This window comes from Trachurus japonicus, chromosome 24 (genome assembly GCF_045865225.1).
Source record: "Trachurus japonicus isolate A0001 chromosome 24, Traja_1.0".
NCBI classification, from domain to species: domain Eukaryota; kingdom Metazoa; phylum Chordata; class Actinopteri; order Carangiformes; family Carangidae; genus Trachurus; species Trachurus japonicus.
Window position 1 is genome coordinate 3,416,553 of NC_140930.1, and position 13,438 is coordinate 3,429,990.

Here is a 13,438-nt window from a genome sequence, read left to right on the forward strand (position 1 = left end):
CTCCTTCTTCTTCCTCTTTCTTTCTCCTCCTCCTTCCTCCTCTTCCTTCTTCCTTCTCTTCCTCCTCCTTGTTCTTCCTCCTCTTCATCTTTCTTCCTCCTCCACACTCCAGCCTCACCTGTGCAAACTCTTCTCCTCCTCCTCCTCCTCCTCCTCCTTGTTCTTCCTCCTCCTCCTCCTCTTCCTTCTTCCTCCTCCTACTTCGTCTTCACCACCAACTCTTTCTTCCTCCTCCTCCTCCTCCTTCTTCCTCCTCCTCCTCCTCCTCCTTCTTCTCCTCCTCTTTCTCCTCCTCCTCCTCCTCCTCCTCCTTCTCCTCACCTAGCTGTAGAAGCTCCTGTTGAACTCTGCTCGGTGTGTTTCTGTATTTCTGATGCGGTGGCGCCTCCTTCTGGTCGTTTCTCTGCGTTACACGTCATGACGTCATTACGTCGTCCACCGGGCCTCCTCCACTCAGCTGATCCCAGGTCAGCATCAACATCAACCTCTGCTCAGGTGAAGATGGAAACTTCCTCCACAGGGACAAATAACAAGAGGAAAAATAAATAAATAATAAAAATAAAATAATGATATTAGTTAGTTTGCATTTAGTTGAAATTAGAAAATATGAAATTCCCTTCTTTTTCTTTTTCTTTTTCTTTTTTTAGGAAGTTACACACAGTTTCCTGCAGAGCTTTTCAAAATAAATGAAGACTTCTCATAAAATCTAATGACGCTTCTTGTTTTGTCTTCATTATTAACCCTGTATGACCCAGAGTCTGTGGCTGCAGTTCCTCCGTCAGACAGCAGGTGGCGCTCTGAGCTCAGACTTCACTTCAGAGGTGACCTGATAAAACTGGTTTTATCAGCTGGTACACATATTATTGGTGGTACATTATTATTTCCACATAATAAATTAAACAAAATGATGACTGTGATTTTATATCAAATTATTTAAAAAGTTTTTAACAATTTTATTAGGAAATTCAACACAACAGAACTGAAAAACACAAAACAATTAAACTCACATGTTATTGATTCTGAATGTAACTGGATTTGTTTTTATTTTTTAATGTAGGCCTACTTTCTATTTTATTCAACAATTTTACATTTGTTATTCGTTTAAATATTTTCTTTGTTTTTTTATGCTCCTTTATTTAATTCATTATGTAGCCTATTTAATCATTATGAATTTGATTTTCATTGTATTTATTTTATTTTCCAGATACATTTTATTATCGTTTATATTTGTTCTGTATTGTTTGCCAAAAATGAATTCTGTTTTTTTCCTTATTTATCATCTAATTTTCATTTTGATATCTTCATTTTTACATATTTGATTTTTAGTTCTATTTATGTTCGAATTTTCTGTTTTTATTTATTCAGATCTATTAGATTATTATATATTAGATATATCACAGCAATTAAATTAACTTTTATGTCTCATTTTAAACACAGTTCCTCCCATCATCACGGCTACATTATTAAATCTGGGTTTCAAGGTCATGATCGCATTCATTATCATTGTTGAATAAGAGAAAATATACAATTAAATCATGTTTTCTCCTGCAAAGTGAATCATAATCAGTCCTAGTAAATAAACACACACTAATAACTAATATATGAAAGTTAAAAGATAAAAACAAATTGTAGATGATGTGTTTAAATGTGAAAAGTAACAGAGGAAACGGGTTCAACTGTGTGTGGTCATGAATATAGAAGAAGAAAGTCTATTGAAGCTGCAGCCGGAAAACCATGACAACTCCCAGCAGCCTCACATGTATTCCCAACTGTGTGTGTGTGTGTGTGTGTGTGTGTGTGTGTGTGTGTGTGTGTGTGTGTGTGTGTGTGTGAGGCCATTATAAAGTGTTGAGGGGGAATAAATGGGATAAACGTGGAGGCTGCTCGTCTTTGTGCAGCATCGGCCGGTCGTGTGTTTGTTTGCAGAGTCTGACGACCACCCAGCAGGCTGCTACACACACACACACACACACAGCTCATTGTCACACACATCACACAGACAAAACCAAACTCTGCCTCCTAAAAACAAGAGAAACTCACCAGACGTCTGTTTTTATATCGACTGTTGGAGAGAAAGAAGAAAATAATGATACAAATATTATAAATCAATACATTAGATAGATAGATAGAACGATAGATAGAACGATAGATAGAACGATAGATAGATAGATAGATAGATAGATAGATAGATAGATAGATAGATAGATAGATAGATAGATAGATAGATAGATAGATAGATAGATAGATAGATAGATAGATAGCAGCATTACACACGGTGACGATAACAACATATAGTATAAGAATATAAAGAACAAACTATACATAATAAAATAGCAAGATAGCAATAAAATGTAATGTACAAATCTAATTGGCAGTGTTGATTTTAGTGCAAAGTAAAAAATGTGCGATGTGTGTAACTGTGTAGAAAATAAAGTGCGTGCGAGTTTTTTAGCTGTTATTGTTATTATACAGTGTGATTAGGATCAGACAAAGTGAAAATGTCTTTAAAGACAATGTTTTTATGTTTCTTTTATGCGCACGTATGCACACGTTTAAGAAAAATGTCCACTGCTATGTGCAGGGGACAATAAAGGTTTTCTGAATCTGAATCTGAATCTGAATCTGAATGTTCTGTTTTATTTGATCGACGGTTCGGTTCATTCAACAAAATGTTGAATTTAAAGTCAAAGTAGAAAAAAGAAACAGAATCTGATTCTCACATGAAAAGTGAAAATAATTGATCATTTTCTCCTGTTGTTCTCTGAGCACAAAGTGTCAATAAAGTTTGAACTGAATCAGTTCAATAAAGAATCAGAGCAGATTCAGCATGAAGATGGAAACAGGAAGCAGCTGAGTGGACGTGTTCATCATGTCTGGTTGCCACGGTGACGACAGCAGGTTTGGTACCAGAGGCCTCAACATCTGGATGAGGATGATGATGATGATGTTGGTGCAGATGTTTGAAGGAAACATCTGAACCTGCAGCAGCGCTGAGGCTCAGGCGGAGGGATACACTGCCGCCAGGAACTAGTTAAACTCACAAAGTCATGAATTTACATTTCAACTGTTTAAAGGGATAGTTCACCCAAAATTGAAATTTCACTCATTCACTCATCATCTCCTCCCCCTCATGTGGACTAAGGGCTGGGAGAAGTTTCAGAGTCCTCCGTGGCTTCTCTGAGTTACAGGGGGTCTCGGCGTAGCAGTGCATGTCCATATAACAGTTGCAAATGGATACCAACTGTCTTCATAACAAAAAGACACACCAAAAAACATCCAAATACCTCCATGCTGCTCGTATGTAATGTCCGTCTTGTATTGAAGCCCCGACATGAGAAATTGTTGGACAAGAGGAGCTTCAAGAAGCTTCCGCTACAAAACAAGCTTGAAACATAGACTTATTTAATTTTTTTCAGGACAATTTCGCATTTCGGGGCTTCAATACAAGATGGACATTACATACGAGCAGCATGGAGGTATGTGGATGTTTTTTGGTGTGTCTTTTTGTTACGAAGACAGTTGGTATCCATTAGCAACCGTCATATGGACATGCACTGCTACGCCGAGACCCCCCGTAACTCAGAGAAGCCACGGAGGACTCTGAAACTTCTCCCAGCCCTTAGTCCACATGAGGGGGAGGAGATAATGAGTGAAATTTCAATTTTGGGTGAACTATCCCTTTAATGTTAATGTTTTTTTTTTATCTGAGTCTGTTTAAATAGATCAACACTGTTATACGTGTTGGTTATACAGAGATGAACAGGTTTCAGCTACAGAACATTTATTAGCAGTTCATTGTTCAGCCTCAGTTTGGATTTTACATCTGATTCAATTAGATTTTTTTTAAAAAAGAAAGAAAAAAAAAGGACTAAATCAACAGGACAAATAAAAAAAAACGGTGCACTTGGTTTGTTTGAATATTTAAAATAAGAAACTGTGATTTGTTTGGTTTGTTGTTGAACATGAAGAATTAAAGAGGATTAAAGATTAAAGAGATTAGAGAGAGAGAGAGGAGGAGGAGCTGCAGAGTAAACACAGACTCCAGCTCTTTCATGTTCGATCACAGTTTGATTTATCAATAATAGTTTTTTAAAAGTTTTTAGTTAATTATGATTATTGATTTCTTCCTGCTCATTAGTTTGTTAGTTCATCAGCTCGAGGCCTCGTGCTCCGTTTCATCCAATCAGATGTCAGTAAGGTTTTGAGGTTTATTCTCAAAAATAAAAATGACCTTTAAACATTATAATTATTATTATTAGTCATCAAACAAAATAAGAAATAAATTAAACGTTTTTATCTGTTTGTGTAAGTGATCTGAAACTTCTTCAGTTTTTATTTTGCTGCATTTTCGTTTGAGTTTGTATTTTATTTTGAAATGTGACGATTTATTTTCGTTTTTTCCTTTTTAAATTTTCTTTTCTTTTATTGTTCAGTTGTTTTTCTTGTTTACTAGTTTTTGTTCTGCAACATTTCCGGTGGTTTTCCGTGTTTTTCTATTGATCAGGAATAAGAATTGTTGGTTTTTATGATTATACCAATTCACTATTCATTAAGTCAAAAGCACTTAAATCCATGGACTTGGTAGAACCAGAAAACAGCGTTAGACATGTAGCTGGTACAAATCCAGAAATAAGCTGCTTCCATCCAACATACATGAATTGGAAACAGCTCGTCTACAGTCAATACAGTTATGAAAAACAGCTGCTTTTCTGTTTGTGGCGTGAAGTTATAATACATCACCTGATGAACTAAAATACAGTAAGAATGGGCCAATATTAAAAAAATAAAGATGATATAAATACAGACTTGCTCTGACCAAACAATTGAGAGCATTGAATAATATAATTATCACTATATGAAAAGATGTATGTATGTACAGTATGTATGTGAATGCATAATATAATATAATATAATATAATATAATATAATATAATATAATATAATATAATATAATATAATGATGAGTAACCACGTGTGTGTGTCTGTGCTGGGACCGGAAGTGGGTCATCAGTGTCTCATAGATGTAAATGAGCTCGTTTCTCTCTGGTCATTAAACATTCATCCTCTTGACTCCGCGGGACCCGCCTACACACACACACACACACACACACACACACACACACACACACACACACACACACACACACACACACACACACACACACACACACACACACACACACACACACACACACACACACACACACACGCAGCTCGTTAAAAGGACGCAGCACCTCCTCTCTCCTGCGGCTCTTCTCTCCGCTTCATGGCCGCTGAGGCTCCGCGCTGCAGCCTGACTCTCTGTGTCTCTCCCCCCGGCCTCATGTCGTCCACCGGCCCCCCCTACGGCCCCTCCGGCCCCTCCGGCCCCCCCGGCACCGGAACAAAGACCGGGTTCTCGGTGCGGGACCTGCTGGACCTCCCGGACCCGGGGACCGGATGCTGCGGAGGCTCCGGGACCGAGGAGACGGAGGAGGACGAGACCGAGACCGAGACCCCGCGAGGACTGGGATTTACCGACCTGCACTTCTCACGTGAGCTCATTGATTTTATACAGAAACATGTATTATTATATATGTATTATTATTATTATTTATGTATTATTCAGCTCCGGACCGTGACGCGCTGCGGTTCGTGCGTAAACACGACAAACCATTATGAAACTGTATCAATCCGCCGACCGATCGATATCTAATTAAACCAATCAGTGTTTTATTCTTCAGCTTCATCTCTGTTGTTGTAAAACTGACCTCAGATCAGATCAGATCTTATTCAGGCGCGTAACTGGACACAGAGTCCGTTTCTTTCTCCATTTTACGCACAGATCTAGCTACCACATGATAGAAAACTAGAAACCTGCTGTAGAAACCTGAAGAGTGATGAACATGTCTGAGGAGCTGAACATCAGCACTGAAACACTGAAACCAGAACCGATCAGAGTTTTAGTTGATGTGAACTCTGTGGAGAAGTCTCCAATGTTTTGTATCGTTTGTCCTCTCTGGAGTCGACATCATTATCCGACAGGACAGGCTATAGAAGGGAGGTTTATATGCCTGCAAAGCGAATACTAATGTGATGAAGAGTGGAATTCGTTGCCACTTTACTGTGTTCATATTGTGTAGAAAGAGAGGTATAAATTCTTGCTCAAACAGTTTCTTCTAATGTCGCAGCTGCAGTAGTTGAATTGTGCAGGTGCACATGATATATGTTATAGAGCCTGTTCTCTTTCCTGCCCTGTGACTTTTGTATGTTTTGCTATATTGCTTTCCCCTTGTATGTATATATATATTTACTGATTCTCAATTGTATTGTACAAGTGGTGTATTGTGTCTTGTGTTATACGTGTGTCTGCGTCTGATTGTATCTGTGTGTTGTTGTGACTGTATCAGTTGTTTTTGTTCTACTTTTTCCTTGATGGACTTGGAAGAATATAATAGACAATCTTGACTGAATGTTTGGACTCCAGGAAGAATAGCTATATGCTAATGTGCTGGTGCTAATGAAATGAAATGACATCAGTGTTTTATAGACATCTCCTGTTTGAAAATAGAAGTAGCCTACAGTAGGCTACTCTTGTCTTTGCAGATACTGAACTTAGTGCTTTTATGGATGGACAGCAAAATAAAAAGCCCAATAACCCTGGAAATTTTAGCAGTACCAATATCAAATTCTACCAGATTGAAGAGAATATGCCTTTACACTTTCGATTGGTCAAAAAAAAAGTAGATACTGCACTTTGCCTTTGTAGAGTAAGTTGTTGTAACTCTGTGAGAAGATTCCGCCTCAGTGTTTAATAGACATCACCTGTTTGTCCGAGCCGCAGTGAACGCCTCACCTGTCTCACCTGTCTCACCTCCTCCTCTCCTCTCCTCCTCTCCTCCTCTCCTCCTCCTCTCCTCCTCTCTCCTCTCCTCCTCCTCTCCTCTCTTCTCCTCTCCTCTCTCCTGTCCTCTCCTCTCCTCTCCTCCTCCTCTCCTCTCTCCTCTCTTCTCTCCTGTCCTCTCCTCAGTCCGCGGTCTGTCCTTCCCGCCCCGGACCGACACCGACCTCGAGTCCCCGCACGCGCCCCCTGGACCCCGCGGGCGGAAGCGGCGCGTGCTGTTCTCCAAGGCTCAGACCTTCGAGCTCGAGCGCCGCTTCCGGCAGCAGCGGTACCTGTCCGCCCCGGAGCGCGAGCACCTGGCCGGACTGATCCACCTGAGCCCGAACCAGGTCAAGATCTGGTTCCAGAACCACCGCTACAAGATGAAGAGGACCCGGTTCGAGCGCGGCCTGGAGGCGCTGCGGCTGCTGCCCGGCCCGGCATCGATCCCGGTCCCGGTGCTGGTCCGGGAAAGGGCCGCCACCTGCGACCGGATCCTGCTGCAGGACCTGGAGGTGCCGCTGCGGCCCGGACTCGGACCTGCGATCAGTCTGCCCCTGTGCGGCTTCTCCCCGCTGCTGCACGCGGGGTTCGGCCCCGAGCACCAGCAGCTGGCGCACGTGTACCAGTGGAGCTGGTGAAGCCACCGAGACCCGGATCGAGTCCCGGTGTGATCGATCCATCGACCGATAAACGATCAATAACAGAGAGAGAGAGGGAGAGAGAGAGAGAGAGAGAGAGAGAGAGAGAGAGAGAGAGAGAGAGAGAGAGAGTTCCTGCTTCGTCCAGGAGGCAGAACTTTTTTTTTTTTTATTTCAGAAACAGAATTAAAACCTCCTGTTGTCACCTGGGGGAAGGAAGGAAGGAAGGAAAGATGGAGGGAGGGAACAGATTGGGTCAAAAGGAAGGAAGGAATGAATGAAGGAAGGAAGGAAGGAAGGACAAATGGAAAGAAGGAAGGAAAAAAGGAAAGAAAGATGGAGGGAGGGAGGGAACAGATTGGGTCAAAAAGGAAGGAAGGAAGGAAGGAAGGGAGGGAGGGATTGTGGAAAGATGGAAGGGAAAAAGGAAGGAAAGAAAGATGGAGGGTCAGTTGGGTCAAAAGAAGGAATGAAGGGAAAAAGGATTGTGGAAAGAAGGGAAGGAAGGAAGGAAGGACAAAGGGGAAGATGGGAGGAAAGAAAGAAGGAAAAAAGGAAGGAAAGATAGAAGGAGGGGGGAGAACAGATTGGGCCAAAAAGGAAGGAAGGAAGGAAGGAAGGAAGGAAGGAAGGAAGGAAGGAAGGAAGGAAGGAAGGAGGACAAAGGGAAAGAAGGAAGGAGGGAAGGAAGGCAGGAAGGACAAATGGAAAGAAGGAAGGAAAAAAGGAAAGAAAGATAGAGGGAGGGCAGGAACAGATTGGGTCAAAAAGGAAGGAAGGGAGGAAGGGGGGATTGTGGAAAGAAGGAAGGAAAAAAGGAAGGAAAGAAAGATGGAGGGTCAGTTGGATCAAAAGAAGGAAGGAAAGGAAAAAGGATTGTGGAAAGAAGGAAGGAAGGAAGGATGGATGAAGGGAACAGAAGGACGACAGGACGGTTTTAAACTCGAGCACGTGAGAAAAATCTAAATGTCAAAACATTTTTCTTTTTCATTTTAATCTGAAAATCTGCTGCTGTTTCCAGTTCAGTTTTTACCTTCAGATGTTTTTTCTGCAGATGTTGTTGTTTCATGTTTTCCTGCTGCACAGAGAGAGAGAGACTGACCTGATCAGAACCTGATCGAACCAAATGATCGATTGTTAATTTGTTTGTTTACTTTGTTTGTTTGTTTGGCTGCAGTCACTTTCCCGCGCTGTGTTTTATAAATCTATTTATTAAACGTGGAGTTGTGAGTTGTTTTGTAATAAACTGGATATTTATGACGTCATTTCACACGTTCACGTGGAGTTATTGATCTTTAGGCTCAGACAGGATCGATGTATCGGTTATAGATTTGTTATTCTGTCAAACTGCTGCAGAGGTTTTTAACGGACGCATGAAACTGCTGTTGAAACACATAAAGATTCAACAGTTTATTAGAGATTTTAATAATATAATTAATTATTATAAATCATATTTCAGTCATAATTGAGTCTTAAACTATTTAAATTAAACTTTAAAAGAGTTTTAAACTAAAAAGTGATGAGATTTCATCCTGTAACGACGTGTTTGTCATTTTCTGACCTTTATAATTATAATTGACCTTAAAGTCTCTGCTGCTTGGATCATATTTTACTCTATAGACCCTTTCAGAGAGTATAAACAAAGACAGGTGTTACCAAGGATACTAATTAAGGCTCCATTCCATTTAGTGTAGCAGAGCGTTTTCTAATGAGCCACACCTGTCTTTGTTTATACTGTCTGAAAGGGTCTATAGGCTGAATATAGATTATATATTGATCAGATAGAAACAGATACAGATGCATCAGCAGCAGCAGGTTCCTAAACTCTGGAAACAGGAAGTGAAACGAATCTGATCTGAAGGTTCAATAATTAAATAAAAGAACAAAAATAAGAGGAAAAGTGAATTTATTTCTTATATTTAAAAGGATTTTAACTGATTTAAAAAGCTGCAGCGGTTTAATGTGGTCGCTCAGTGAACATCTGGAAACATCTGGATCAGCAGGTGTGAACGTGTTGGTTCAGTTTAGTTTCATCACGTTCAGACGACTTCATTCAAAACACGTTTACTGTCTGACAGAGGAGAGAAAGGAAGTGTGTGTGTGTGTGTGTGTGTGTGTGTGTGTGTGTGTGTGTGTGTGTGTGTGTGTGTGTGTGTGTTGGGTTAGGGGGGTCAGAGGTCATCTCATCTCAGAGGGATGATGATGTCAGAGCTTTGACACAGTGATAATGTGTCACCTGCTGAGAAGAAGAAGCTTTTAGAGTTTATTAAAGGAGCAGGAGGAGTGTGTAGGAGTGTGTGTGTGTGTGTGTGTGTGTGTGTGTGTGTGTGTGTGTGTGTGTGTGTGTGTGTGTGTGTGTGTGTGTGTGTGTGTGTGTGTGTGTGTGTGTGTGTGTGTGTGCATGTGAGGACCAGTTTGAGTTTTAAACCAACAGAGTGAGGACATGTTGGGACTGTGAGGACATTTTGGCCGGTCCTCACTTTCTCAGACTCCTTCCCAGGGCTGTTTGAGGGTTAAGGCTTTATAGTTGTTATAATTAGGTTTAAGTTAAGAGGTTAAAGCAGATATCAGTGGAATGTTTTTGTTAATATAAGTCCTAAATAGTCCTATTTTCCGTCAGCAATCACTTACATGAAGTATTTCAGCCTAAACACGAGTCTCTCCGTCACTCTGCTCTGCTGTAACCCGAGGAGAAAATTTTCCTTGTGGGATACAAGTGTTATCCAATGAGGGGAGAGAACGGCATGAAGGGCTGTGTGTGCAGCCAAGGGATGCGCGTGAATGTGGTGACGTAGCACGAGGACCAATTGATGCCTGACAAGGGCGGGGGCTGCTAACTCATGGTGCGTTCAAGGAAACTCGTACTTTGTGTTTTTCCTTCCCGTGAACTCGTACCAGATCGAACTGGTACGAGTTCACGGGTCGGAAGTTACGAGTGGCCGTTATAGGGAACTTTCACAGACAACAGGACGGTAAAAACACGAGCTACGGGTTACCTGGAACGCTACCAAGTCGTAGTTGTGACTTGAAGCTGTAACTTACGGTTTCAAAAGCCTGCCTTGAACACAGCATTAGCCGAAACGGCCGTGCCGCTGTTATCTGCTTTAAGACTAATGGTTAAGGTTAGGCATTTGTTTTGGATGGTTACGGTTAGGGTTATAGGGGCTAAAGGGAATACATTATGACAATGAGTGACCTCACAAAGATAGCATTACAAACGTGTGTGTGTGTGTGTGTGTGTGTGTGTGTGTGTGTGTTTGTTTTAACTTTTAAATATTGTTTACTAATTAAATGTGACATATTTGACCTTTTCCTCTCATTTTATTTCCGGTGGAACTGCTTTCATTTAATGATTTATTATTAGACTGTTGTCTATGATGTGTCAGCTCTGTTTCTTTATTTGTTTGTCTATTTTCACCAGTTCAGTTCAGTTCATAAGTTTCTAAATGTGAGACCTGGTGCAGCCAGCAGGGGGCAGCAGAAGCCTGATCAAAACATGGTGACACACACACACACACACACACACACACACACACACACACACACACACACACACACACACACACACACACACACACACACACACAGCTGTAGTAGAGGACCTCCACTGACACAGTAACGAGCTGTGAAGCTGAAACAACGTTTAAACATTAAAACTACGTATGTTGATGTTGATACTAACTGATCCAATAAGAAAAAGAAGGATTTATTTGAAATGACCAGATAACAATGAGTTGGGACAGAGTGAGACTGTGATCAATAACCAGTAATCAGTGGTCGCTGCTGGAAACAGACACTCACCTGGGTGACAGGTGTGTGACGGAACGAGAGGACCAATCACAGAGCTGCTGTCTCCACCTGTTGTCATGGAGACGGACCAGTGAAGCAGCCGGTTAGAACAAGTTCAGCTAAAACATCAAAAGTTTATTTTTAACTGCAGACCTCAGATGAACTCTGTCTTAGTGATCAATCAATCAATACGTAATCAATAAACCTGTGGGATGTGATGTGTTGAACTAGTTTCATCTGATCATCATCATATTTGCAATACTGTCAGTACAGCTCCTTTAATTTAAAGGGATAGTTCAACATTTGGGCAAATTGGCCCATTGCCATAACCCCTATTCATAGCAGTAGGTTTGTTACCTTTAATTGTCGGTGCAAGCTGTTTTTAGAACGGCGGAGCAGAGCTGTGAGCTGCTCAGAGCTACGCTACGGAGGCTCATTATGGGATTTCTTGGTTTCCCTCATCAAACTCATCAAATACACAATCCAACAACTCCACAACGCTCTGGTGGACAAGTTGTGACCTGCACATTCACCACGCTATGAGATAATAACACAACGTTACCACACAGAGTTGTTTTAGAGGGAAATACATGCAAAACCACTGATGCACGTTGCCTTAAGGGACAGTTTTTCATCAACAGTCTCTGTATTTCCCTCTAAAACAACTCTGTCTGGTAACGTTGTGTTATTATCTCATAGCGTGGTGAATGTGCAGGTCACAACTTGTCCACCAGAGCGTTGTGGAGTTGTTGGATTGTGTATTTGATGAGTGAATCATTAGCTCAGTTTAAACAGTGAAACAAACACCGACCTCATGATGGCGCCGTGGAGCTCAGCATCACACACACACTCACACACACACACACACACAGAGGACATGTGTGTGTGTGTTTTCCATGTTTCTCATGTTTCTTAATGCTTCTCGGCGCCTCGACCTCCGACCTGCTCTCTCTCGCTCTCACTCTCTGATTTCTGAAGAACACTTGTGGACGCGCGACCTTTTGACCTTTCCCCCGCGCTCACTGTAACCAGGTCAACACAGCCGCTTTGTTGCCGTGTGAACACGAGCGACCTTGATGTGAGAAGAAGAAAAAAAAACCTCTGAAGGAAAAAATAACATTTCCTGTTTTTCTCTGTACAGGTGCAAACTTGTTTTTATCTAAATATTATCTAATAAAAACAACTAAATGGAAACTCTGCAGCACAAATTCTATTTGTTTCTACTTCCTGTGAGTTGAAGAAGCAAATTAACATGATGTACAAGCTTTCTTAAATTATTTACTGGTTCAGTGTCTTGTTTTTAAACTAAACTTTATTAAAGGGATACGGCAACATTTTTTTTTTCGTGTCTTGTCTCACTCCCGAGTCCATGACCAGCAGATAGACACCATCCTTTCAACTGTGCGTGCAGTAACAAGGGAGATAGAGCCGTATCGCCATAATTAGCTTAGCTCAAACACTGGAAGTGTATGGGTAGTGTTAGCCTGCCTCCACCTAAAGTCGCTAATTAGCTTAGCTCAAACGCTGGAAGTGTATAGGTAGTGTTAGCCTGCCTCCACCTAAAGTCGCTAATTAGCTTAGCTCAAACACTGGAAGTGTATGGGTAGTGTTAGCCTGCCTCCACCTAAAGTCGCTAATTAGCTTAGCTCAAACACTGGAAGTGTATGGGTAGTGTTAGCCTGCCTCCTACCCGAGCTGAAATCAGCAGTCAGAAGCTGATTTCATTTTAAAACTCTGTAAATATATCACTTTATCCACATTTCAAACATGTTTAGGTGAGAAAGTAGCCGTTTAGATCAGCAGTGTGTCGTTAATTTGTCTAAATACCAGCTGTTTAGAATTTTGTTAGGACAAATTCCGCGCTACTCAAGCTAGCCATTGTGACAAACGCACTTCCGGTTACTTTCACAAAATAAAACACCCGTTGCCCTTTACATACAGAAAATCATGACGATAGAATTTGTGCTTTTACTTTGAAATAGGAAGCTAACCTACCCTCGATGTAGCTAGCTTGAACCAAAATAAACCGTCTTTGCTTGAACCCTCCGTTTTGACCGATCTCATCCCGTTAGCGGCATTTGACCGCTCAAGATGCCTTACCGGGGAGTTTTGTCAGCTCTGAGACGAGGATCGGCCCGCCGGTTTC

The 13,438-nt window shown here is 41.4% G+C and overlaps 1 protein-coding gene across 1 annotated transcript; it reads left to right on the forward strand.

The window, feature by feature from the left end:
- Nucleotides 1-5,266: 5,266 nt before the first annotated feature.
- LOC146961152 (homeobox protein Nkx-2.2a-like) lies at nt 5,267-7,503 on the forward strand. The gene is made up of 2 exons (XM_085771676.1): nt 5,267-5,534; nt 7,010-7,503. Exons 1-2 carry the CDS (start codon nt 5,267-5,269, stop codon nt 7,501-7,503), a joined length of 762 nt encoding a protein of 253 aa, XP_085627802.1.
- Nucleotides 7,504-13,438: the final 5,935 nt, after the last annotated feature.

Excerpts from the sequence above, each read along its gene's own strand:
- LOC146961152 (XM_085771676.1), top strand. The coding sequence starts at position 5,267 with ATGGCCGCTGAGGCTCCGCGCTGCAGCCTGACTCTCTGTGTCTCTCCC. Across the intron at positions 5,535-7,009 it reads TACCGACCTGCACTTCTCAC|TCCGCGGTCTGTCCTTCCCG; the intron begins GTGAGCTCATTG and ends TCCTCTCCTCAG.